The 23,785-nt window shown below is 42.9% G+C and overlaps 1 protein-coding gene across 1 annotated transcript in view; it reads right to left on the bottom strand.

Annotated features, from left to right (window-relative positions):
• smtnb (smoothelin b) overlaps window positions 1-23,355 on the bottom strand; it is a 45,636-nt gene extending 22,281 nt beyond the window's left edge. The window contains 6 exon segments of the mRNA XM_075467940.1: window positions 841-943; window positions 6,398-6,477; window positions 7,319-7,397; window positions 7,489-7,567; window positions 9,042-9,199; window positions 23,021-23,355. Coding sequence (XP_075324055.1) covers window positions 841-943; window positions 6,398-6,477; window positions 7,319-7,397; window positions 7,489-7,567; window positions 9,042-9,199; window positions 23,021-23,071 — 550 coding nt within the window. The 5' untranslated portion in view covers window positions 23,072-23,355.
• Window positions 23,356-23,785: the final 430 nt, after the last annotated feature.

Below are 23,785 nucleotides of genomic sequence, written 5' to 3'. Positions count from 1 at the left end.
TTTGAAACAATATTCACTGCTTGTAAACAATGGATTTTTGTCATTTTACAGGCTACTCATTATCAACTCTGTAAGTGTTCCTGCTCAGCGCCAGAAATTCAAGTGAACGAAGCACATTCATTCCTTCCTGAAGGCTTGCATTCATACGACTTTATTGATGGCTGGACTAACAGAGTTTCTAATTAAATTACTTGATACTTAAGAGTCAAAGTCATTAAGCCTATGGCTGTGAGTGACTCCAAACACTTAATAAAGTTAGATGAAGGAGCTTAAAGAGTCTAGACTAATATGACCTCCTGACCGCCACCTCAGGAGAATGGCCTCTTATAGGCTACCGATTTCACAGCAACAGAAGAGGAAAAACACATCTGTAGTCACAGGTACACGGAACAGAGGTGGTCAGTGTTGGTTTTGTGTTATTGGAACCTACCTAAACTTGACCTTTAAGGGAATGTCTACAGTATACACAAGTTTCTGTATTGCAGCGATCCAAAAAGCGAGATATGTAAATATGACGCAAGTGTGATGGCGTCCAACCCCAGCCAGTTCAACAACAAAAGACTTACTCTGAAGAGCTTTCACGCTCAGTGTGGTGCAGAGGAAGCGTTTCTTACAGGCTCAGAGGAGCGAAACACAACACTACTGGACAAAACACAATGCTAGAAAGTGGCAGAAATATTTTACAAAACACATTTTGCAAAGTTTCAGAAAAAAACAAACAAATAAAACCACAAAAATTTGACAAAACATAAAAAACAAAAGAAAATTGTATCTTTGCTTTATGTGCCGTTGCATTATTCTGTTGCACGTGTGAACCTCAGGGCCTCAGCAGCTTCTTACCTTTCCTTTGCAGCTCTCTGCTTTGCTGCGTCTGCTGGGTGTGCAACTCCTGGATCGGAGATCTGATGCGCTCCAGCTCACTGTGACGCTCTCGCTCCGTCTCCTGTGAAAATGAAAATTATGCTTAGTGCACTTCAATACAGCAGTGAAATCACAGAGCCTTTTTATTAGTTCATAAATGTGTCTGCCACCATCATACTGAGCCCCCGCATCCGCTCCATGTCTATCTGTTTGAGGCAAACCATCTTTTGCTGGAGGTTAAGGTCAAAAGTTCCAGACCTTATAAGCAACACATGCAGCCAGCTGGAAAATTAAAGATCTATTTTATTTTCTGTTGCCAGGGGCTAAGAAGGAGGCGCCCCGAGTGTCAAATGAGCTGATAATAAATACATGGTCCACCACTGTCTTATAGGCACCGTTACTGTCACCGTTTTGGGTAGAATCTGCATTTTCAGATGATATGCAGCCCGACCTCTAGCTTTCTGGCTCCAAGAGGGAAATCTATGTTGAGAGGCAGCAGTATTTTGGCATATGGAGAGGAAATGGGTAAGGTGTAGAGGGAGAAAGATGCAGATCCTGACACTACTGCTGGGCCTCTGGTGCTTGACCTTGAGGTTCTCCAAGAGAGTCAGCTGCACAAACAAGGCTCATATGAGCACGTGCACACACAACCATACACTTTAAATCACATCTGTACAAATTCCTAATCCACTACACTCTTAAGACTTGTAAATGTTTCTATGAAAGGGCGAAACGCTCCTGTGTAGGAATCCACATGTTATGCATTAGCTTAACTTAACTGAGCAACATCACGGCACATTATCTCTCAAAGGTGTTTTACAAGAGACATGTGCATCAACAAAGGTTTGCGTGGATCCTGGAAAAAAAAAAATAATACAAGGGACCACCTTAAATACAGAAGATATAATAAACTGACCAGATTTACAGCCCATCTTACTAAAAAAAACAAACAAAAAAAATCACATGTAGCATGTGCCAGAAAATCACATGCTACAATCATTTTGCATGTGACAACAATCCAACAAAAAGAGACTGGTGTTGTCTCGACAGAGGTAGTCTGAAGTTCTCCTAAAAGAATTTTTAATCAAAGCAGTCAGTGATCAGAGCATACAAAGAGAGACTGAATGTTATTGTGGTCAAATCTGAACAACGGCAAGAGGCAGAGGTGAAAAAGAACTGGTGGCTTTTTGCGCCATTGACTGTGACCTTCCCCACCTTGAGCGGATTATAGGGTAGAGCAGCTCAATCGCTGAAGAGAAAACGTAATCAGACACTCCTGAAGGAGACAGGAGCGCAAACAGGAAAGGAGAATCTGGAGTGGCTCAGCTATGGTTCAAACTCATGATTAAATCTGTCACATGATTTACTTTGTCAAGTTAGTAAAGTCTTTTCGCTGGAATCATTCAGGAGAGATTAGTCTGAGTCTGTAAGGAAAAAAAAAAAAGAAAGAAATATCTAAATCTACATATGTGGTGATCCAATGTCATTTTTTCCAGCATCCACTTTTTCCATAAGGAGCAAAAAAAAGCAGCACACACTTAGGTGTAAAAGTGTCTCCTCAGCTTCTCAAGACAACAGTAAGGCTACGGCTACACGAAAACGAAACGAGGTTTTTTTTTAAAACGGGTTCGAAAATTCTTGCGACCACACGGAAACGCGCTGCTGGTCCAGACGAAAACGATGAAACGATCCAGTACACACGCCACTGTGTCACGCCACGCAGTGAGACAATAGAGAAGTGTTAAAATTGGCTCCCAGCGTCAACGTGTGACTGACGCAAAAACGTTTTAGCTGTAACAATGGAAACGAAACGAGCCTAAATGTCATCACACCACCGTTGGAAGCAGTAATTTGGTAGAATGTTCCTTTAATGAGTCATTAAAATGTCTGATGGGTTTGGGACAAACAAACAAAACAGTTAAAGCTCTACAGTGAAATAATGTGAAAGGAATCACACAAAAGACAGTCGTCGTTCCCCCCCCCCCCATTTAGAGTCACTCAAAGAGTCACAGGGGGAGATAATTGTGTTTGAGCCATAAACTCAATTAAAGAGAACAAATCTTTCCTCCCCCCCACCCTCTCCTGCTCCTACCAGTAGTCAGACAGAAAGCCATCATTTCAAAGCTCCCACTAAACCACAGGGAACATATTTCTCACAGACAGTGAAGCAGGGTGAAAAAAGGGAGGACAAAGTGAAACTGAAGATGGAGACCAGAGCTGAGGACCTACTGCCAGCCACCATGCAGTCATTAGCGGCTTCCCTCCAGTCCCAACAGAAAGGACCTGACAGAGTGGAACCAACACTGACACCATCCCACACATGAACCCCTCATCCCATCTGGCCTCAGGAGCCCGTTTGTGTCAGATCAACTGCAGAAATTTCAAAATTGTAAACACAAAAACAACTATCCTCTCCTCTGACCACAGAGAAGCGTGGGCTGTGAGGACTCCTCTGAACCTTCTAGTCCACAAAAAAAGGAAAGAAAATAAACACCAACAATGGGACGCGACTCCTCTACCAACCAGTAGAAACACAAATTAACAATAAGAGCTGCAATGTTCCAGTTTTACATTCAACTTAAATCCACCACACCGCTGGTGAGGTCAGACTATTTGAGGGTCATCCATGCCTGCACGTGGAAAAGTAGAAATCTAGCAGCTCACTTTCCATTACTGCAGCCTGAGGAACCACACACTCGGCACAGCTCCAATAACTCCAATACAGTAGCAATCATCTCTGTATCACACACACCGTCTGGACTGAGGAAACCCACAGAGGCTTAGAGTCTCATTCCCATTTTTACGGACTACAAATCATCACAATGCGTACACTGCATACAGTGAGCTTACTCTCAGCTCTTTTTCTTTTCTTAAACCATCTCAAGGAACTTTTTCTCTTACAGCACAGTTCCTCAACTCCATTAAACCCTCACTGTTGCAAACCCTATACCTGGTTTTAGACAGTAGCTGCGGTCTACTCAGGTGTCCTCTTGCAACATATTCATAATGAGCCGAGAAAACAAACAAGACGCCGTATGCACAGGATGGTGTGGACCTGAGCTCACCAAGGCAGCATGCAAGCCATTAAACTCGATTAATGCAATTTAAAATGCAAGTATTAAATAAGTTTGTTCTTTTCATTTTTTTTAACAGAAGTCCTTCAATCTCGGAACAAATTTCATGCCATGCATCATAAATTAACCTGTAATCATTCAACCTGTCGGCTAAAATGGACAAAAAGTGATGCAACGGCAAAGGACCATTATGTACACAAACCTGAAATGTAAACACAGACGCAGGCACATCCCATTCTTTGACCAGAAGGAAACAAGCACATAGGAGAGACTTTTGAATGACTTTTCAGTCCAAAAGAAAAAAGTAAGTGAAAAGGTTAAGAAATTCAAAAGAGCATTAGATCTGTGACACGACTGGAAAATCAGAGTGACATACCTTCTCTTCACTAGACCGACTGCCTTTCTTCCTCTCTTCTTCTCTCTAAGCTGTAACCTTCTTGGAGTCAGAGTGTCCGCTATTCTGCCGCTCTGCTCCCTCAGCCACATCATACACACTTACACACAAACATTTACACCACCACAAACACACACATAATACCAACAAGCCACTCCCTTGACTTCCCCTCCCTCCCATTCTGTCTCCAGAGGGATCTGACCCCCACCACACAGACACACAGACACACACACACACACAAAGGCACTTCCCTACAGGTTAATAGGTTGCCTGGTTGACACATTAACTTCTGACACACTCTGCTTTTACTTTGACCTCTTTTTTTTGTGCAGCTGTACAAAATATTTCCCATAAAAGAGCTGCATTCAGATCATTTCATATTTTGCGTTTTTCGGCATGACAATCAAGATTTCAGTCCAATACTAACATTTTTTCTGTCATATTTAAAACTCCATATAAAAAGATGCTTTCTTGGTTTCTCCAAAGAGTAAAAGCTGTACTCTCCTGCATGTCATCCATATCCATTAAAACTCTAACTTCCGAATGGATGCTGTTAAATTACAGATGAGCCACACTAATCTAGTAACAAAACCATTTTTTAAGCTGCCACCACTAAAGACGTATTGCGTGCGCCTGTATGCCGTGCAGGCCTATCTAGGACCACCATCTTCCTCAGGACAATTGCAAAAAGCTCAAAGAGATCTGTTGCTGTGATGTGAGTGGAAGGAGCCCCGCTGCTGCTGGCTGATGTTGTTTTTGGCCACGTCCCCATTCCAGCGCAGACAAGACTGCTGGGCCACAGCTGGTGGCCTGCTTGGCTGCCCATGTAAATACACCCCACCCCCAGCCCCGTTACCCCCCAATCATCCCAACCATCTCAACACCTATGACTCACAACTCGGCCACCGTACAATTCAGCTGTCCTACAGGAAGTGGGGCTTGAATATTAGAGCATCCTGTTACGACAGTTCTAGAAGAAGAAGAATACACACATGCACAAAGGATTGCACACAAGCAGAGCACAGGCTGCAGGAGACAATGGGGCTGATACTAACATCCTTTCATTTTTTTCCTTTACCGTATCACTACGTTGGGAAAATTGTGTGCTTTCAAATTAACTACCATAACTTTGATAATATGACTGATTGTGTTTTCTTGTAAAGCGTAGATACAGCAGGTGTTTCCACTTTTTAAAGCCTCAGTTTGTAGATCAGTGACTGCATACAGTAAGAATTAACTTTGTTATTTTAACACAGAACCCCATCCACTGCAAACGGAGCATTCATCTAAAAATTGCGATCAAGAATAGAAGATAAGATAACATCTGGCCCTTGGAAGACACTCAGGGGCCTCGTGCCTTCACATTATAAAGCTCTGACACTCAACCACTAGAGGGCGGGTCAGCTGTGAGAGACTTCTAAACGGAGCCACTAAAGGATTCAGACAGTTGAAACACCTCATTTTTCCCCAAAGTGTGACAGACTGTACATTTAGATGTGTGCGAGATGCTCCTGGCCAAAAACAATTTACTGCCTCCACTAAACACCAGAGTCAAAGTAAATTGTATCTTTCACTTAAAAAAAAAAAAAAAATGGCCAAAACCAGCATGACGATGTAAAAAACCGAAACACATTCCTGACTCCGTGGCAGTTGAGGCCAATGTTTTTGTGTGTGTGAGCGCGCGCCTGATGTGGCCACAGTCATAACTCAAGTGACAATGCTAGTTGTTGTTTGCTGCATTCTTCATTGCGGTAGCATAGAGACCTCTGTGGTCACGGTTGTCATGCAAACAAACTTTGCACCCGCAAAATCATCTGTGCTTGACTCATTTTTGTCAATGGAAGCTGACATGAGTGCACAAGAGATAACAAACAGATGTTTAATATCTGTTTATTAGATATTATAAGAGACAATAAACAGATGTATAATATCTCTTGTAGTAAGATTACCAAGGAGTTGTAATGGCGATAGTTGGACAACATCAGGATAATGTAGAGGCCTCTTATCATTTCCATAATCAATGTCCCATCATCAGCTCCAACTGCTCCATTATTTCTGCTGTACTCACCCCAGCTCCCATGGTGCTCTGAGGCTCCACACTCTCAGGCTCCAGACAGCGCGCAGACGCCTTACTCTTCTCCACTGTCCCTAAAAAAAAAAACACACATACGCAGCAGTTACAGTCAAACAATATTTAGAATAAATGTAGGCGATGCTGTATGCGCTTCGTTGTCGATGGTCCATGAGATCACGAGCGATATCAGATTAGAGCTGAGGTGGGATTATCTGAAGAGTCCTGATGCGACCTAAGGTGGAATATATATAACTTTTTTTTTGGAATCAGCGCACTCGTGCATCACGGGACTTCAGAATGACGCAGATCAGACAGCGCAAAGGAATGACAGGAATCCATTATCTGATCCAGCATCATACTGTAGGTAGATCTGACATGGTAACTATGGCAACAGACAGGCACGCATGCCAGCACTTCACGAGCAACAGACTGAAAATAGATACCTACTTTTTCTTTCAACTTTAAATCCATAATGTGAGCAGGTGGAAAATTTTTTACTTTTATTTCAACGCCCTCATCAGGCCAAACTGTGTCAACGCTTCTTGGTAAAATACACACTCCTCTGGGGTTGTAAGTGGTGTCCAGTTGGCCAAACCATATTGCCAATATAAATACTAATTCTTCTAATAGCATCCTCATCGAATGCATTTGTTTGTTTTTCCTCTTCTGCAAAACATTGCATTCATTTAATTGGATTGTCACTAGAAACCCTAAAATACTAACCAAACTAATCCAGACTAATTAGGTTAAACGTCTAAAGTAGCACTACACGGCAAAGAGTGCATCACCCTAACTTGATTTGTCAGAGTGTCACAGGTGATATCAGTTGAAGTCTATCCTCAGTAATCTCCATAGGGTTTAATCTTTATCAGACAACCAGTGGCGGACTGTGCAGACAGAAACATCCCAGCTCACCTTGCAGCTGCTCATCTCTGATCCGTCGGATAGATGCTCGGATCATCTTCCTCTCCTCGTACTCACTGGCAGCACGGAGCTGCGAACAAACATACGAGAAAGCTCAGTGCTCCCCCAAACTGAAGTGAAACGGTCAGTGTTAACATGATCAACGATCTTTTAATATGCACCATTTTTGTGAGCTCATCGACGTCCTGGATCGATTGGAGTTTTTGTGACAGGACGTCCAAGTTCTCGCTGGATTCTGACCTGAGCCAAACAAGAAAGAAGCAACCATTTCAACAGCCCATAAACACACGCCCAAGGATAACATATTTTGGTTGGCCTGAAGAAAACCCAGAGAAAAACTATTTTCAAAGAGAGAATGGAAGAAGTGAAACTCTAACATCTGAGATTTGAGAGCAATGATATAAACTACCTAAAAAGGCTGCTCTCATCCACCCTTCTTTTAGGTCTAGGATTTCTCCATTTCACTGCTCGCTTTTGTTAGTTTCTATTACTCATATGCTCCTTCAGTTCCCTCGTTATGCTTGTTTTTCTGCATTTGCTGGAATTAAAGGATGTGCAGCACGCTGGAGTTGGAATATTTCACATTCCACCGCTGAGAGGAACGGGAAAATGCAACCCTCAATTGGGTTATTCTGCGTGCAATGTGCATATATGTGAAACAGTAGGTGTGCTTTCTTTAGCAGCTTCAGGCAGGCACCTCCATTATTTTTGTAACCCAAGTCATCTGAGAGCAGAGGTGAATGGAAATGATTAGGCGCCACCGTTATTCTTGGGAAGATTCAGTGACAGAGAGAAAGCAGCGGCAGAAGGCTGGGGAAACTCCTCACATCAAATAGTGTTAAATCTTTTCTTTGCTCCGAACCAGATGCTAGGATTGCACCTCTACACTTGAACTAAAATGAACATCTGTAATAGAACTCAGGCTAGCCTATTCTAAGGAACTTTAGATTTCAGTCGTTTAAACGTCAGACCACCCAAATGCTACGGTGTTTCTTGATTTTTGTTGTTTTCCGTCTTTGTCATAATCCAAAGTAAACGCAACTGCATAGAGATTTATAAACATTTCAGAATGCTGATTAGCTGAAAGGAAAAATAAACAGCGAACTTCTGGCTTTCTGGTTTAAGTGCTGCAGTTTGACAACAATGGACAGACTTCAGGAATTCCTAAATGGTCAGAGCCAATCAGGAAAAAGCGCATCAAGGGAAAAAAAAAATCTTGGAATTGAACAATTTTATAAAGCCGATGCATAAAAACAAAAAAATGTATCTTTTTGGGTAACTTCAGGCCCGTTTGCCCCATTTTTCGTTAAGCTTGCCAGCTAAAACATCTAAAACAACAAAATAGGCAGAAGAAGTATAGCATTACAGCTGAGTTATCAGTTTAGTCACATTCCTCAGCTGAATGACAGGTGCTGGGAAATGTTTATATATGAACTGGAAAAATACCGAGAAGGCTCTGAAAGGCAAATAAATGAATGATAGGACTATTCCAATGTGAATCTTATGAGCCGAGGGCAAACTCTTTAAGCTATTGTAAAATGACCACGCAAGATGGAAATTGGAAAATTTATTGTAGCTGCAATTTTCAGTCCCCTGTGGTTTCCTGACTTGACTTTTGCAGACTTTTCCCCCTGGAGCTGAAGAATGCTGCATCTGGATTTGTGACTCGCCCATACAACTGGCCTCGTGCACTTCTCAAAGTGTGTGACCTCACCTGTGCTGGTTCTCCTTGTCCTCCTGCTGATTGAGGCGTGTTGATCGAAATCTCTTGCTGGCCAGAGCGGCCTCCATGTCCTCGATCTCCCTCCTCCTCAACTCTCGGATGGCTGAACGGATGAGACGTCTCTCGTCCAGATCCACTGTTCCATCCAGCTGCAACATAAAGACAAAAACACAGACAGGGAATGAAGAGGAATATAAGAGCAAAACAGTGATGCCAAACATTTGGTTTGCAGTGACGAGTCCCTTGTCACTCTCAGATTTACATGACGCACCAAAGAGTCATGGTCTCGTGTAAGGAAATGGCCACACAATCCCATAGGAATGTGCAGAGATAGAAAGGGTCACTTGCCTGCTCTCGGAGACAGTACAGGGCAGTAAAAGAGCTGAACTGTAAGGTCAGAGCACAGTCATAGAAGCCAGTTATAGAATCGACTACCGTAAGCTGCCATCTCTTGCTCTCTGTAATTAACCCCTACTTACACGAGGAGGCAGACGTTTCATGACAGTTTCCTAAACAGTACAGGAATCAGCCTTCATAAAACTAATTTTGGGATTTTTGATTGCCAGACCAATCGTGGTCACAACTGATGGAGATTATGTGATAATATTTCTGAACATGTGGTAGGGAGGTCCAGTCAGCAAGGCAGACAGACGACTTATTGACTGGTGATGACAGGGGATCCGACCTTACTAATGAGAGAAGACGGGTCCACCTGAGTGAGGAGCAGGGGACGAGAAGCAGGCCTGGAAACAGCTGGTGTTCGGCTTTAAGAAACAAGTGCGTTCAGCTCTCTAGGTTGACCAATTATTTCGGGTGCCGTCAAACGGTAGCCAGACTCCAGAAGGATTCGGCTGTTACAATGACCCACTTCAGACCCTCACTGAGCCATTTCATCACTGACTGGTTATTACTTAAGTGTATAAAAGCACACCTGCAGGCAGACACCCACCACCTCAACAAGCCAGATGCTTTCATCTTAGCGATAGCCCTGAGCATGGGAGGGAAGAGGGAGCCCCCTCTTGTCATACAGGAGTAGGATCTCTCTATCGGTCGAAAGCGGGAACCTGTCAACACACGCAGAGATGAGCAGTTCCTCTGGGAGGCTTTTCTTAGACACTTAATGCTCAAGCAAACTCTTTAAGGTTTCCTGCTGCACCAGTTAAAAGCTACCAGGTCGAGACACAAACCTTTGTTTGCCAACAGCTCTCTACTAAAGGGAGCTGGACATGGTTGTTAAACCAAGCCTTACATGCAGATGGGTTCGAAAGGGGGCTGACGTGCCCCACAGCTGGGCCCGGGAAAGGATAAGGAGGAGGAGGAGGGTCTTTTCACAAGAGATGAAGAGGACCAGCAGATTTGAGGTCTCGCTGTGGTTTAGCAAAATATGCAGCTAAAGCTGCACTGGCTCAAAGGGACTCTTCCATATACTGTAATTTGTGGAAATCTAAAGTGCTGAGCATACTGAAAAGAATGGGTAAGAGGAAAAAGAGCTCCGACATGGCTGGAAGAAATGATATAAGCAAAGAGGAGAAGAATAGGGGGCCCAAGATGACAATGTGCAAAAGAGAAAAATGAAAGGGCAGCTCCACTTGGGTATGACTAAAAATGGCTAGATGAGAGCTGGGTGGGAAAGGGCCAGGCCTTGCACAGGTCATTCCTCACATTCCTGCTGACTCACAAGGAAAAAAGATGGTAGTGAAATCCGGCTATCATGAAATGGGTTTGGTTCCAGCCCAGCACTCGGATGATATGACGACCAGGAGCGACAGAGGCAAGTTTTTGACGTTGAGGAAGGAAAAACAATCAAAAGAAATGGGAACACGTCACTCAGAGTCCGTCTGTGCGGGCATAACGGACATAGTGACCCAACACTCGAGGGAGCGATCTGTTACCACACTGTCAAACTCACTGCTGAGTAAATGTTATGATGCGATTATACAGTCTGTACAGTCACTGCCAAGTTTTAGAACTGACTGATTTATTTTTAATCAAAGCAAAGGCCTACACAACTATATTGTCTCCTTAGCATTTCATATAAGGCTCCATTCTTGGCTCGTGCACATCAGTCTAAACAAAGTCAAGTCAAAGAAAAGACCAAGGACAGATCCTAAACTTAGCACATGTGACAAACCACCAAGCTGATCAGTTGAACTAATCTTTTCAAATATAAACACAGCGAGGGAAATTAAAATCATGAAGTGATGATAAGAGATGAAAAACAATAACCCACGGTCACGTCAGCACTTTGACTTGACCTGCTCTGACAACGCTTCTTCAAATAGCTGCATATGAAATGAACTCGGAGCTTTCAAAATCAACCAATTGGAAAGCAGATGGGTGCATGTCTCTGCTTGGATTGGCTGCATAATTAATGTATCGAATCCAGCTGAAACAACGCCAGGGAATGCAACTGACTTTTCCTTTGCGTATCAGAAAAGCGGAAAATAAAAGTCAACCAATAACCCTGCACAGGAAAGCAATGAGAGGGCGCAACCCAGGCAAACAGAACACACCTTAAACTTGGGCGCTTGCCAAGTAAAACAGAATAACCATTAAGACGGAAACACACTAAACGCTCGTGCAGAGACAGAGTCCAGTTGACAAAACTGCCACATGACGGCGGCCTGAACAGAGTGCGAGTTGTGTTGAAAGAAGGGGGAGGGAGAAAAATCAATTCAGTTACACTAAAACATCACCCAACAACACTGACAATCCCCAAAGCCATTTCTCAAACCCGACCACACACCGCAGCTTACCAACAACAACACCGTGATCCAGGTCAGCCGTTACAACCAGAAAGAAAACATTTCAGGCAGCGCTGCTTGTGCTGCTCACAGACATATGACTCAGAAATCACATATAAACAATATGTTTTACTGACTAAGACCCAGTCATCAAGACGTCACCAAGCTGTCAGCACCTCTAATGGTGGTGGGAGAGAAGTCATGGTACAGTCTACCGCTCGTCGCCTCTCAGGAAGCCGATGTCACACCTGTTAGGCTAAGTGAGGGTCACCTGACTCATCCGTTGAGATACAATATTCAGGAACAGGATGGAGAGGGTGGAGAGGGGACAGATGGCAAAGAAATGTGTTGAAATTGGGACCACCCACTGCTTTAACTATTCGTAAACTCAAACACAGACATGCACTACACCAGAAAATATTTAATCAGGCTGACGAAAGACGCAAGACTTTTGTCAGCCTGATTTCACAGGCAAGCAGGCTTGCCAAGGCATGTACTTGCTTTTGAGTCACTTCCTGCCAAGTAACAGCCATCTATGGAATAAAAACCTCAAAACCAGCAAATACATCTATCTGAAGCAGCTCGGTCAATCAAGGCCAATTAGAGAGCACTCACAGTTTACCAGTAATCTCGACCAGCTGGTGGCACACTCCGGAGGACAGAAACACCCTCTGAACTCATTCGCTGCGCATGAGAGCCGCACATTTAAATGCAACCAAGTTTGGGAGGGGGGTTTATTTTATCGTACCAGATGTGGAAACGACATCATAAGTGGCTCAAGGTTCTTCAGGTGGTCAGAATATAACGAGCTGCTGTTTCGTGGTTTTGCCGTCATAGCTGAGCTACAGGCAGAGGTGCGAGCAACTACCTGTGGGAGCAGCACCAACACTGGATTTAATCAAAGCTGTGGAAGCTAAAAAGAAACAGACCACTTAATTACTGTGGAATCAGAAAGCAAACACTGTACAAGTTCATATTTGTCTTAATTACACAGTTCCATTTTACTGCCTTCATTAGAGCATGTATTTATGGGTACACAGCGCATGAAAGAGAGGCTTCAGGCTTTGAATGTCAGAGCATTTTGAGCCACAGAAATAGTTACTCTCTGACTTTCAAGAGACACACAGCATCTCCATATGTTGAGTTAAACATAATACATGCATATCTATGGAACATATGCAGTTTGTCACATTTTGTCATGTTTCATACTCATCGAATGAAAGTGATCCAATATTCTTTTGACTCAGTCAGCTCTTCGCGGTGAAAAGGCATTTTGTAGCGATTCGTATACTCATCAATAGGAAAGTTATTCAGAAGCATTCAGCCCCCTCACTTAATTCTTGTTGAGGTATCTTTGGCAGCAATGACTGTTGTAAATGATCCTACAAGTCTGACACACCTTTTCTTTGGAGGTTTCTCACATTTGTCTAGGCAGAAATGCTCAAGTTTAAGCAGGTTTTCTGGAGAGCATTAATGCACAGCAGATTTAAGCTCTCACCAGAGATGCCCCACTGGGCTCAGGTCCAGATTTTGGCTGGGTCACTTCAGGACTTCAGAGTTGTTGGGGTTTTTTTTATGGTATGTTCTCAGCTTCTGTCTGGTTTTAAGGTAAATCTATGCCCCAGATCCTGAAAACTCTGTGAAAGGAGGTCACTCAGTGTAGAGGGAAAATGGAGAACAATCCTGACAGGTCTCCATGCTCCTGACACTGAAAAACATCCCCACAGAATAATGCTGCAACCACCATGTTTGAATAAAGACATGGGCCCAGTCCCAGTATCTCACCTTAACCCTACTGATTGGCCCTTCTCCTCTGATTTGTAGAGTTAAGGCATCTCTTTTTGTATGGGGATCAAGGGGTAATGACCACGTAGAACTGTAGTATAAGAACAACACTTCAACTATATTATTTTTGGGCCATTTGTATCGATGGCCATGACTCCTTGATCCACAAACAAAAAGAGGCACCATACAGGTATGATAATGAGGTGGTGCTCTGTCTTTTTTCCTCGACACGTGCTAGTCAGAGCCAAAAAGGTGCACATTTTGTTTTATCAGACAATCGTCTAGTTCGTTGCCCGTCTGTGCTTCAGATTATTCAGCTTGTCAACCAGGTTTAGGAAAGCCGTTTGTGGTTTCAAACACTTATTTTAGAATTAGGAAATCTTTTGTGTACTTTAATGGACAGCTGTTTGGACAAGTTTGGTGTCATTTGTATGACACCAAATAAAAATTTAAAATAATATAATAATCTAATAAGGCCAAATTTAAAGCATTGTAGGTAATATCTTGCTCTACGTGCCCTACAATGTGTTCGTCTCCAGTCGGTCCCAAAAGGTCACAGCTTGTTGTGTGGAGGACATCCAACTTCACCTTCCCACACACACCCACCCTGCCCCGTCATAGGAAACAATGACCCCCCTCAGGCTGAGTCCTGACCCTTTGACCCCCAGTGGGTGTGCATGTGCTGTTTTTGTACTCAAGGATTTCTACTTAAAGACCTGTGACGTGTCAGGCCCAACACAAAGCAGTATGTATGCTTTCTGTTTTTAAGAAATGTGTATCCACGTGCAAATACATGAGTGAGAGGCAGGGGGTACAGTGTTTTTGTGCATGAACTAATCATTTCCACAGCAGACTAAGGTTAGAGAGCAGCCAAGCGGCAGATCGGATCAGTGTCTTAAACTCACTTGTGTTAAGCCCACAAGTGAGTTTGCCCTTATAAGGAGACATGAGACACTCTTTGCAGCAGAGCTGAAATAGATTAGCAGCTGCCACTGAAGAAGCCAGACTGCCACAGACAAATAAACAATCATGACGACTGAAAGGGAAACAAAGTTCATACCCATTTTTTTTTTCCTTTTCCTTTCACCCTAATATCTCTTTGCCATTTTTCCTCAGGGCAAAACTCCAACCTGAATCAGGTACACGCTTGTAAACTATTCTTCAGTGCCTCAAGAATACAATGCATGCATGCAATTGGCTGCCGTACACCCACTGAAAAGTGATAGATATGACCAGGAGACATGAGAGCCCTGCAAGGCACGGTACACCTGGTTTCTCAGAAGAGGGAGTTTCAGTCACCTCTCGGGCAGAAAAGTGAACAGAGAATCAAACCAGAGCCAAGGTTAAAACTCACTGTGTTACGGGACACACTGCGAATCCATTGTCTGCTTTGAAATGTAGGCGCAGGTAGAGAGATTACCATACATGCGCCAGCGTGCGCTTTGCGAGGGGGGCAGCACGCACAACTAAGCTTAACCTCTCCTAACAAATGGAATGGCAGGACGCAAGCCCAGAGGATACCTGCAAAAGCAGTGTCCCCCTTTACACTTGAAGTAGCAGGCATAAAGAACAGACATATGAAGGAATGCATGTGGGTCAGAGGTTATCCGAGCATCAACTACGTCCTATGGGGCTGTAATAATGTACTGAAGACAGATCTGAGCTCATGTGTTGCAATTGTTGCTCATTGTGTAGGATCCTGCATCAGTACAGTGGACGCCACATGCTCATGGATTAATCTGCTCTCACATAGTCATAATAGTAATCTTTCAGTTCTGTGTAGGACCACAAAGTTTCCTCAAATACTTGCTGCATTGTTGCAGATCAATCCACCAAAAACAACTTTAGCCTAACAGAATTCTTGTGGGCCTTTTACAGCTGCTCACTCAGGCTTTTGGCCTCATTTAGTTGTCTGGAACCAAAGGATTTGTCTCATCCGAGTGCGCTTCTCTTCAGACCAGCAGCTCAGGTCAGAGGGTTGAATCCAAGTCGGTTGAAGCTTGTTCAGGACTAAAGTGACCCACATTTGGGAGCTGGCTTCATGACAGAGTTTTAAATCAGCCATCGCAGGCAGAAAGTTGTCTCGCCGTTTGTCTATAAATCAGCTGCTGAGCCATTGTTAATCTAGCCAAGAGGTAAAACTGCTTTGAGCATCCAAGAATATGTCACATATTTTGTTAGGTTTGTTTGACAAAGATAAAATGCCTTGAGTGAAGAAATCAAGTCAAAATGGAGCAAATTGATTCCATGTAAATATCTGACATCTGTATCATCTACAGCTAAACCAAGAGCACTTCAACCCACACCAGTACCAATTGAAGTGACATCATTTGCAGGAATTTATCGGATTCTGTTGCTTTTTTATTATTATCTTTATAAACAGTCACTTTTTTAACTTATATAGACCCTTTTGAACCTAGTATAAGTTCTAAAATATTTAACATGCGTTTCTCATTCACTCATGCAGCAAATATGTGCTGACAGAATTTTTACCTGTCGATTATTAATCCATGTGTTTGGACGACAAGATATTCAGTTTTTAAAGCTATAAACTGGAATTCCAATGACACTGCAGTGGCTCTCCAAGTTGAACTTGTTCCAAAATATTTTTTTTTTGGTCCAAAGATTTGATGTCATTAAATCATATTAAATGACCACAGTAAGGGGGGGTCTGCCTGCGGCTTTATCTTTTTTTAGGGGCCATGGGCAAAAGATCTGATGCCATATGACAGATTGCAGGAGGGAAAAGCCATCATGAATTAAAAGATGTGAAAGGCATTGAATACTGCAACTCAGTTGGCCTGTCAGCAGACACAGCAGGTGCATGGGAATGAAGAATTCCCTCCAACTATGGGACATCGCTCATGAAACTGAGGCCCTGCGTGGAAAACTCCAAGATTAACCAAGGAAGAGCCAAAAAGAAAGAGGGGTGGCCAACAGGAAGACAAAGAGGGAGGGGTTGAAGCATTTTGGGACAGTTTAGAGGACAGTGTCTGACGGTCTGCAATGCTGACTTCACAGTAAGTATAACAATGGGATGGGACAGAGTCCCAGACAGACAAGACAGAGCCAAACAAAATTTAATAGATCTGCTGTGTTTATCTCGAGAATGCCACGAAATTAACAACAGTGTGCTGGAAAGCTAAACATCAACATCCGCCCGATAATCTTTAGAGTTCTTCAGCAAATGGCTCTTTCCTGAGGGAGTCAATGTAGGAGAAAAAAAAAGAAAGAAAGGAAAACCCTGGACTTTCTACATTTCTAACCAACTGCATCTTGTCAGTTTTGTTTGGCATATAAAAAGTTAAATCCTTTCTAAAGTGAGCAAATGTTATTAATCTATTGATTTAATTCAGCCCTTAAACAACCTGAGGAATTTCTGATTGAGCAGAGCGCGGCGTGCCGTTTCCTGTCTGCCATTTTCCACTGTTAGCAGAACCACGCCCGAGTTGTCCAAAATAAAGCCAAAAACTAATATATTTATCATAATGATATCCAGAAGCAAATGGACACTAAAACCATGACAGTCACTTTTCCCCTCAGATGAGAGAAAACTTGACTTCTCGAAAGAACTTACAAAGTTTTGAAGTTTCACAATTTCCCACAAATGCTGACACACTTGCGTGCCTTTCGATCCTCTCCTTGTTCGTGGAGATCACTTTAAGGACAGCCTCAGAGCATCACGTACACATTTACGGAGTATTTCGGAACACGAGTTTGAAACAAACAAAAATAAAACTTGAAGCAATAAACTCGGGGCAGGATTTCACTTGCTGTCCATCTCGGAGGCGCCTGATGGTGGCGAGGGACAAAGAGGGGAAAAGCACACACCTTCAATCCATTATCCAGACTTTTCTCACTTGGCAGAACGATGGTCCAGACAGATCCGTCGTCTGCTGGATCACTTACCACACAGACGAAAAGACCAGAGCAGCTGTGACAGCAGACTACTGTTTAATGTTTACCAAGATTGTTTGACCCTCAGTCAGCAGCCACCCGGTATACTGTTTTAATTCATTCTGTCTTCACTGCACAGATAGCATTTGATGTCGGCCTCTAAATATCCGATCACCGGCTACACTTTCGCTACACTTTATCCCGCTGTTGAGTTTGTGTCACACAGCGGCAGGATGGAGCAAAGCTTTTAGACGAGAGTCTCATTTGGCACACGATGCCAACAAAGTTCACATCCCGTCGTAATATTCTGCCGATCAACATTCAGCGAAGGGAAATCTCCAAGAGACAAGAGAAAGAATAACTCTCAGATATCCAATATTTCCCAAGTCATTCTCACCAATTACTGCAGCACATTTCTTTCTTTCCAACCATCAGCAGAAAACGGCAGGTTCCTCCTGTACTAAAACCGACATTTGCATCACATATTGCATCTGATCTTACTGTGTCGTTCCTGTGGCAGATGGAGATGTGTAATACAGAAAAATAAGAAAAATGTTAAAACCTGCCATATTCATTTCTATGTAATGTTTCATCCTTTTTAAGCAAGCTTGGATACTACTTGACAAAGGTTCCAAAGCAAAAAAAATATATGTTGTTTGTGTCCAGGTGGGAATATATGCGAAAAAATGCTTTGAAGTACTATACATTAACTCCCTTTTTTTTTTTTTTTTTTTTAATTATTACACTGCCAAGTTCAAACTAGTTGGCTCCATATGCTCTACAACCACACCCTCACAGCAGGCTTGGAGCAATAGTCAAAGATTCACTACTCCCATCAAAGCTCATTTCTGGACTGTGACGTGCCTGTGCCTTCTTGTCAGATGCAGCTGATAAAAGCAAATATTCACACTGCATGATTTGCAATGGCAAAACAATAGGTATGAGTAATGTTTGAAAGGTAATGCACGCTAGACGTGTTGATTTGTTAGTTTCCTCTTTGGGAATGTCCCTTTTTCCTGCAGAACAGGTTTACTAGTTTAAATGGTTACATGTAAATTCATTATACTACGTTACCTCACAAGAGAGCTGCATTATTCATGGACAAGGACAAGAATAAGCAGTAATATTCAAAGCAAATGCACAGACAAATGTCCCAATACTGCTGACACAGCTACTATCAACCTCCCTGGGTGCTTCTTCTGTTGAGCTCATAGCAACTGTATTCTTTTAAAGGCATTTGGAAATTGTCTGTACGGTACGAGATGAAAACAGAATTCTCAAATCCAAATGGATGCTCATGTAAAGTGTCAACCTCTAAATTGAACACAATGTAGAGTATGCCTTTTAGCATGGAAATGTACACTACACCCTGTTTCAGCTCTCACCTTCAAACATGGAGGAAATGCATATTTGTTTTATTTTGATAGTGACTGAATTATTGTTCCATGGCGACAAACTACTTGAAGACAAAGTTTTCTTTTCTCATCCTCACAGCATCAAAATATGACCCACTATTTATAGCAGAATGCAGAAACAAAAGTTTCCATTTATACGCAGCAAACATGGAGCTTCTTATCTCTGTGCTCCCTGCTCATTTATTTGGATAGTCGCTGAGGCTGAAACGTGCAGGCTGTGGCAGTGGAGATAAGTCATTGTGCATCAGTTAATAAAAGGAGATCTGTCCTGAATGTTAACTCGTTCACAGCCAGCGTCTTTATTACGTCCTCACTGGCACCTTTGAAACGCAGCCACATGCGAAACACACTTTGGAAATGTGAGCGGAGAAAAATACCTGTGCGAATAATGACAGACTCCGAGAAAATTCAGGTGTGAACTATTTTTTCCCCCTCTGAAGAGGCGAAAGAAATATCCCGGAAAGATCCACAGAGGTCAGAGGCAGCTATGTTCATAAACTCCAAATCAGAGGGTTCTATCTGTTGAGAGTACCATAAAACACTGGAGTGTGGAGGAGGAGGGGTGCATTCAAAGGAATATATGTCACACACAACAACCTGTATCTGCAACGTCAAAGAAAACGTTCAACTCAACTTTTCTTTAAGAAAAATAAAACTAGTTTTCATGGTGGTTGACGGGTCAAATCTCACCACAAACTATGAGAACAAAGAAGAAAAAAAAAGAAAACATGGAGCCCGACTGCTTTGAGTGCGAAGCCACATTAAAACACATCGTATTTTTAAAATCAGAAAATGTCCCAGCCAACAGTTATGCAATGCAGGGTCATTTTTCCGATTTATTCCTTGCCGATGAAGAGCCTGTCATTTTGGACTCTGTCTCTGGGGTGTGAGGAGAATCTGGGGACTACACTAAGCCCCTGCACAACAAGCCCATTTTCCAACTGTAACCGCTGAGCCCTTGTCATTGCACAAAAGTTTCTGGAGAGCAATAAAGTGAAGGCCCAGGGGTCCCATTTATCAGCGAGGCTGGACCTCAGAGTAAAATTGGTCTATTTTAAACATGTGTGAATGCCTCTCGCTCACCAGGGAGAGAGGACAGTCACAGGCGGGCAAGACGAGCTACAAATCATTATGTGGGACAGCCAGCATGTGAAATCAGCCCAGCAGGCGCCACGCACAGAGAAGTCTCCAAGCAGTCATTTCAGATTATTAAGAGGATGACCAAGTATTGTTTTTAAGTGCCAGACAATGTTTTAATGAAGTTACTGATGTCACATTTCGGTTTTTTCTACATTCCTTCTGGGCTGCGGCGAAGCTTTCGGAGATAATTAGAGGGAAGATCCCAGTGCGGCTGACAGACGCCTAAGTCTAGCCTTATTCTTAGCTAAGTAGGTTGATGCACCTGTGCCAAGGCAATAGTCACCTGTAAACTGGACTGGTCCTGCAGGTTTGACACAATGACACAGGAAACTATGGCCTTACGGCAGATTTTGGATGGAGCAGGTGATAAACATCCCCCTGCAAGCTCTTAATTAGCTGATAAAGTCTTCTGTTGAGTGATAGTTTTGGATTCATTAAGCTCAAGAAAGCTTTTCAACAATGTCCCCTCGCAGCTTTGGTGTTTTTGTGGTCTCAGACAGAGCATTCAGACAGACGACCCGCAACAAACACCCCCTCAGCTCCTTTCCAAAGAACACTGGGGCACCAACTGAGGATTTTTGTGGATACTTAAATAACTGTATAGACAAGAAAAATGCTTTTCCTGGTTGCCATGGAGGGGATTAAACAGGCAATATAAATGGGTGCCGAGGCTCTGAATAGAAGTGTAGAGATGGGATTAGCGGCGTTAGAGAGGCCGCCATATGACCTTCTGACTGTTAAGTTCATTAAGTACAACACAGACTTGGAGTTTGTGTTCGTTACCCAACTGCTATTTAATAGCAGCTCCTCCACCCGGATTTACAAGCAGCTCAATCAAGCCTGGGAATCTCCAAACATCCATCGTGTTTAACAAGTGTCCTGAAAACAAGCCACAGCAGTTTCCGAACAAAAACACTAAAGAATTAAGTGTCCTAAAAACTTAGCGCAGCACGGGTTCATTCAGGACTGTCAGAATGAACTTTAAAGATCATCAGACTCTCATGTAAATTTCTCCGTCGGGTTGGTTTCCTTTAAAAAGTTCACTGTGGAAAACCCTGATACCCGAGTCACTGCAAACATCACCAGTGAAAATGTGGGATCTGTGTGACCTTATAGCTGCTGGTCAGAAATGAGGGAGGGAAGCTGCACTGAGGAGACCCAACGTTTCAATTCCTGCTCTGCAATGTGTTGAACAATGGGTGTAACAAAGAGAAAAACCCTGGATTCCGGTGTCTGCGTGCTAAACATTTTCTTCTTCTGCAGTTCTCTGGACAATGGCAGCATTTTAGCATTTTGAGTAGGGCACGCCGTCTGAAAACAACAAGCTGAGGTCTAATATTTCGATAATACTGAACAAAAAGATATTGCAAAAGGAGGTTCTCCTAACACAAACACCTGTCAGCCTGAGGCTGAAACTGCAACACAGTGACCAAAAAGCTACAGAGCTCCAGCAAAAAGCTTGATGTGTCCGTCCTCATTCTTTTCTCTCCCACAATCTGAGCGGACCTCTAAGTGCTTCCTCTTTTGTGCTCTGTTTAACTCCTTCTTTCCATCTCTGCCCATCTACAGATAAACTCCCACACTGACTGATCAAAGCCACAGGTACTCTGGAGGTTAATAATGCCGTTCTGTTTATTCAAGTTGTGGCAAAAGACCGTCCTTTAAATGATTTATGAGGAGAGAGTGACTGAAGAACTTGGCCAGACAATCCCAGACTTTAGGGAAATTCAGGAGTCAGTTTAAATAGCGTCACATGGGTCAACTAAACATCACGTTTCTACCATGCTGTTCCAAAGTAAACAGCCCTTTCTTGTCAGGTTTACTGATCTTTAAGAACAGTAATCAAAATGTTTTTCTGGGACGGCCTCTTCTTGAAACGCAAATTCCTCAGAAAACAACTGGCGGAGACGATGAAAGAAAAGTGGTGCCGAGAGAGTAGTTTATTCTTGTAAGCGGTCGACAACAAACTTGATGGTTAAAAATCAATAAACAAGCAAGAAAATACACAAACTCTCTCAATGGCTTCAATAGAAAACTTCACTTTCTCACCCATATTTCAGTTTAAGTCGATACAAACATAAAACCCCAGATGTTTCGGGTACGATTTGGTGCATATGTGAAACGGTGATTCAGACAAACCCATCCTAAACGGGACGGGATGACTCAAGGCTCTTTACAAATGTGTCTGTGTTGCAGGTGTCATGATACATGTTGCACAGGCGGATGCTTCACGCTCCTCTGCCTCGGGGAATGATTGGGACATGAGTAATGTGACTGCTGACCGGTAAGTGTTACATTTTCCAGACTTCCTACCATATGATACATTTTTCACATCAGCTAGGAACTGATGTTGTGACATAACATCCAGAAGATTCAATGAAAAACACCTTCTGCTGAATCTATTTTCAACATAGGGTTACTTGACTACCTGCAGTTCACTGTAAGGATGTAAATTAAGTAAATCCAGCAAATCACCACATTAGAGAAGGTACACAATAACATACAACAGGTATACAATAAATAATCCATTCTTTCACAGAGTGATGAAACTCGGGGAAATTACTTTCCAACTTAACACCAAAGGATTGAGACGCTGAGGATTTACCGTCCAGACAGAGCAAATAAAGCATTGCATGTGTGCAGGATTACCTTCAATGCTGTGCACGTCCTACCTGCTTCTCGTGAATCTAATTAAAGGAGGCTCACAGGAAAATGCGCCACAAAAATGTTACCTCGCCGTTAAAAAAGGGTTAACACGTTTTATTATCATAGGGTCATAAATTATACACGTATAATCGTAAGTAAATACATTTACAGATTCTCATAAAACACACGCACTTAAAAAAAAAAAAAAAAAAAACTATTATAGTCCACATTTATTTTAAGACTTTATCCCCAAATAAGGAAATCGACGAGTCTGCTTCTGAATATTTTGTGCGCGTAAACTCTTTTTTTAAACAGTAAACTCAAACCCAAACATCAAACTCACCAAAGCTCGGAGAGAGGACTCGTCCAGCGCTGAGTAACTGTCCAGGGACATCTTCTCTGTCTTGTCGGGCCCAGGTGAGACGGGTCGGTCTGGGATGGATGGAGTCTCGCGGTAAAGTGGTTCACCTCGTCAACAACGTGTACCACCTGCACGAGTCGCTTTTTTTTTTTTTTTTTTTTTTTGTAGGGTCGTCCTTTCTCTTTTTCTCCACTGCAGTCTCTCCCACTTCTTCAACCTTCCCCTAATAACGATGAGCCCGTGTCCCGCTGGCTGAGAGCATATTTCGCTGTGGTCTCGGAAGTCGCAGTGGAAGCAGAAACAAACTCCACGCTCGCACAGGAGGCAGTTGGCAGCTTTTTGAACAGAGAATTCCCACTGAAAGTTGTAACCCCGCCCAGCTGAGCCTCCGGCTACTCCCGGCGCTTATTCAAAGCGCGCCGCGGTGTGGGAGAACGTAAAAGGGCGTTCATAGTGGGGTGTGGGGGGTGTTAGTGCAACTGGAGGCTGCGTCAAAACTCCCAACCAAATGTAGTGCTCCAGATACAGCTTATTATCTTTTCTTTTTTTTAATCCACCGACTAATTACCTGATTATGCATATATGTCAGTGGCAATCACTGTTCCATCAAAAATACATTTTTGCTTTCTGATATTTTCACTTTGTACCTCTCTCTGTTTATAACAGCATGGCAAAAGGTGCAAACACCTACTCGAGCATAAACTTTATACAAGCTTAAACTAGTAAATGACCGTTAACGTGATTTGT

Source organism: Odontesthes bonariensis, chromosome 6 (assembly GCF_027942865.1).
Source record: "Odontesthes bonariensis isolate fOdoBon6 chromosome 6, fOdoBon6.hap1, whole genome shotgun sequence".
Classification (NCBI taxonomy): domain Eukaryota; kingdom Metazoa; phylum Chordata; class Actinopteri; order Atheriniformes; family Atherinopsidae; genus Odontesthes; species Odontesthes bonariensis.
The sequence above is the reverse complement of the archived record's forward strand: the minus strand, read 5'-3'. Positions and strand labels throughout refer to the sequence as shown.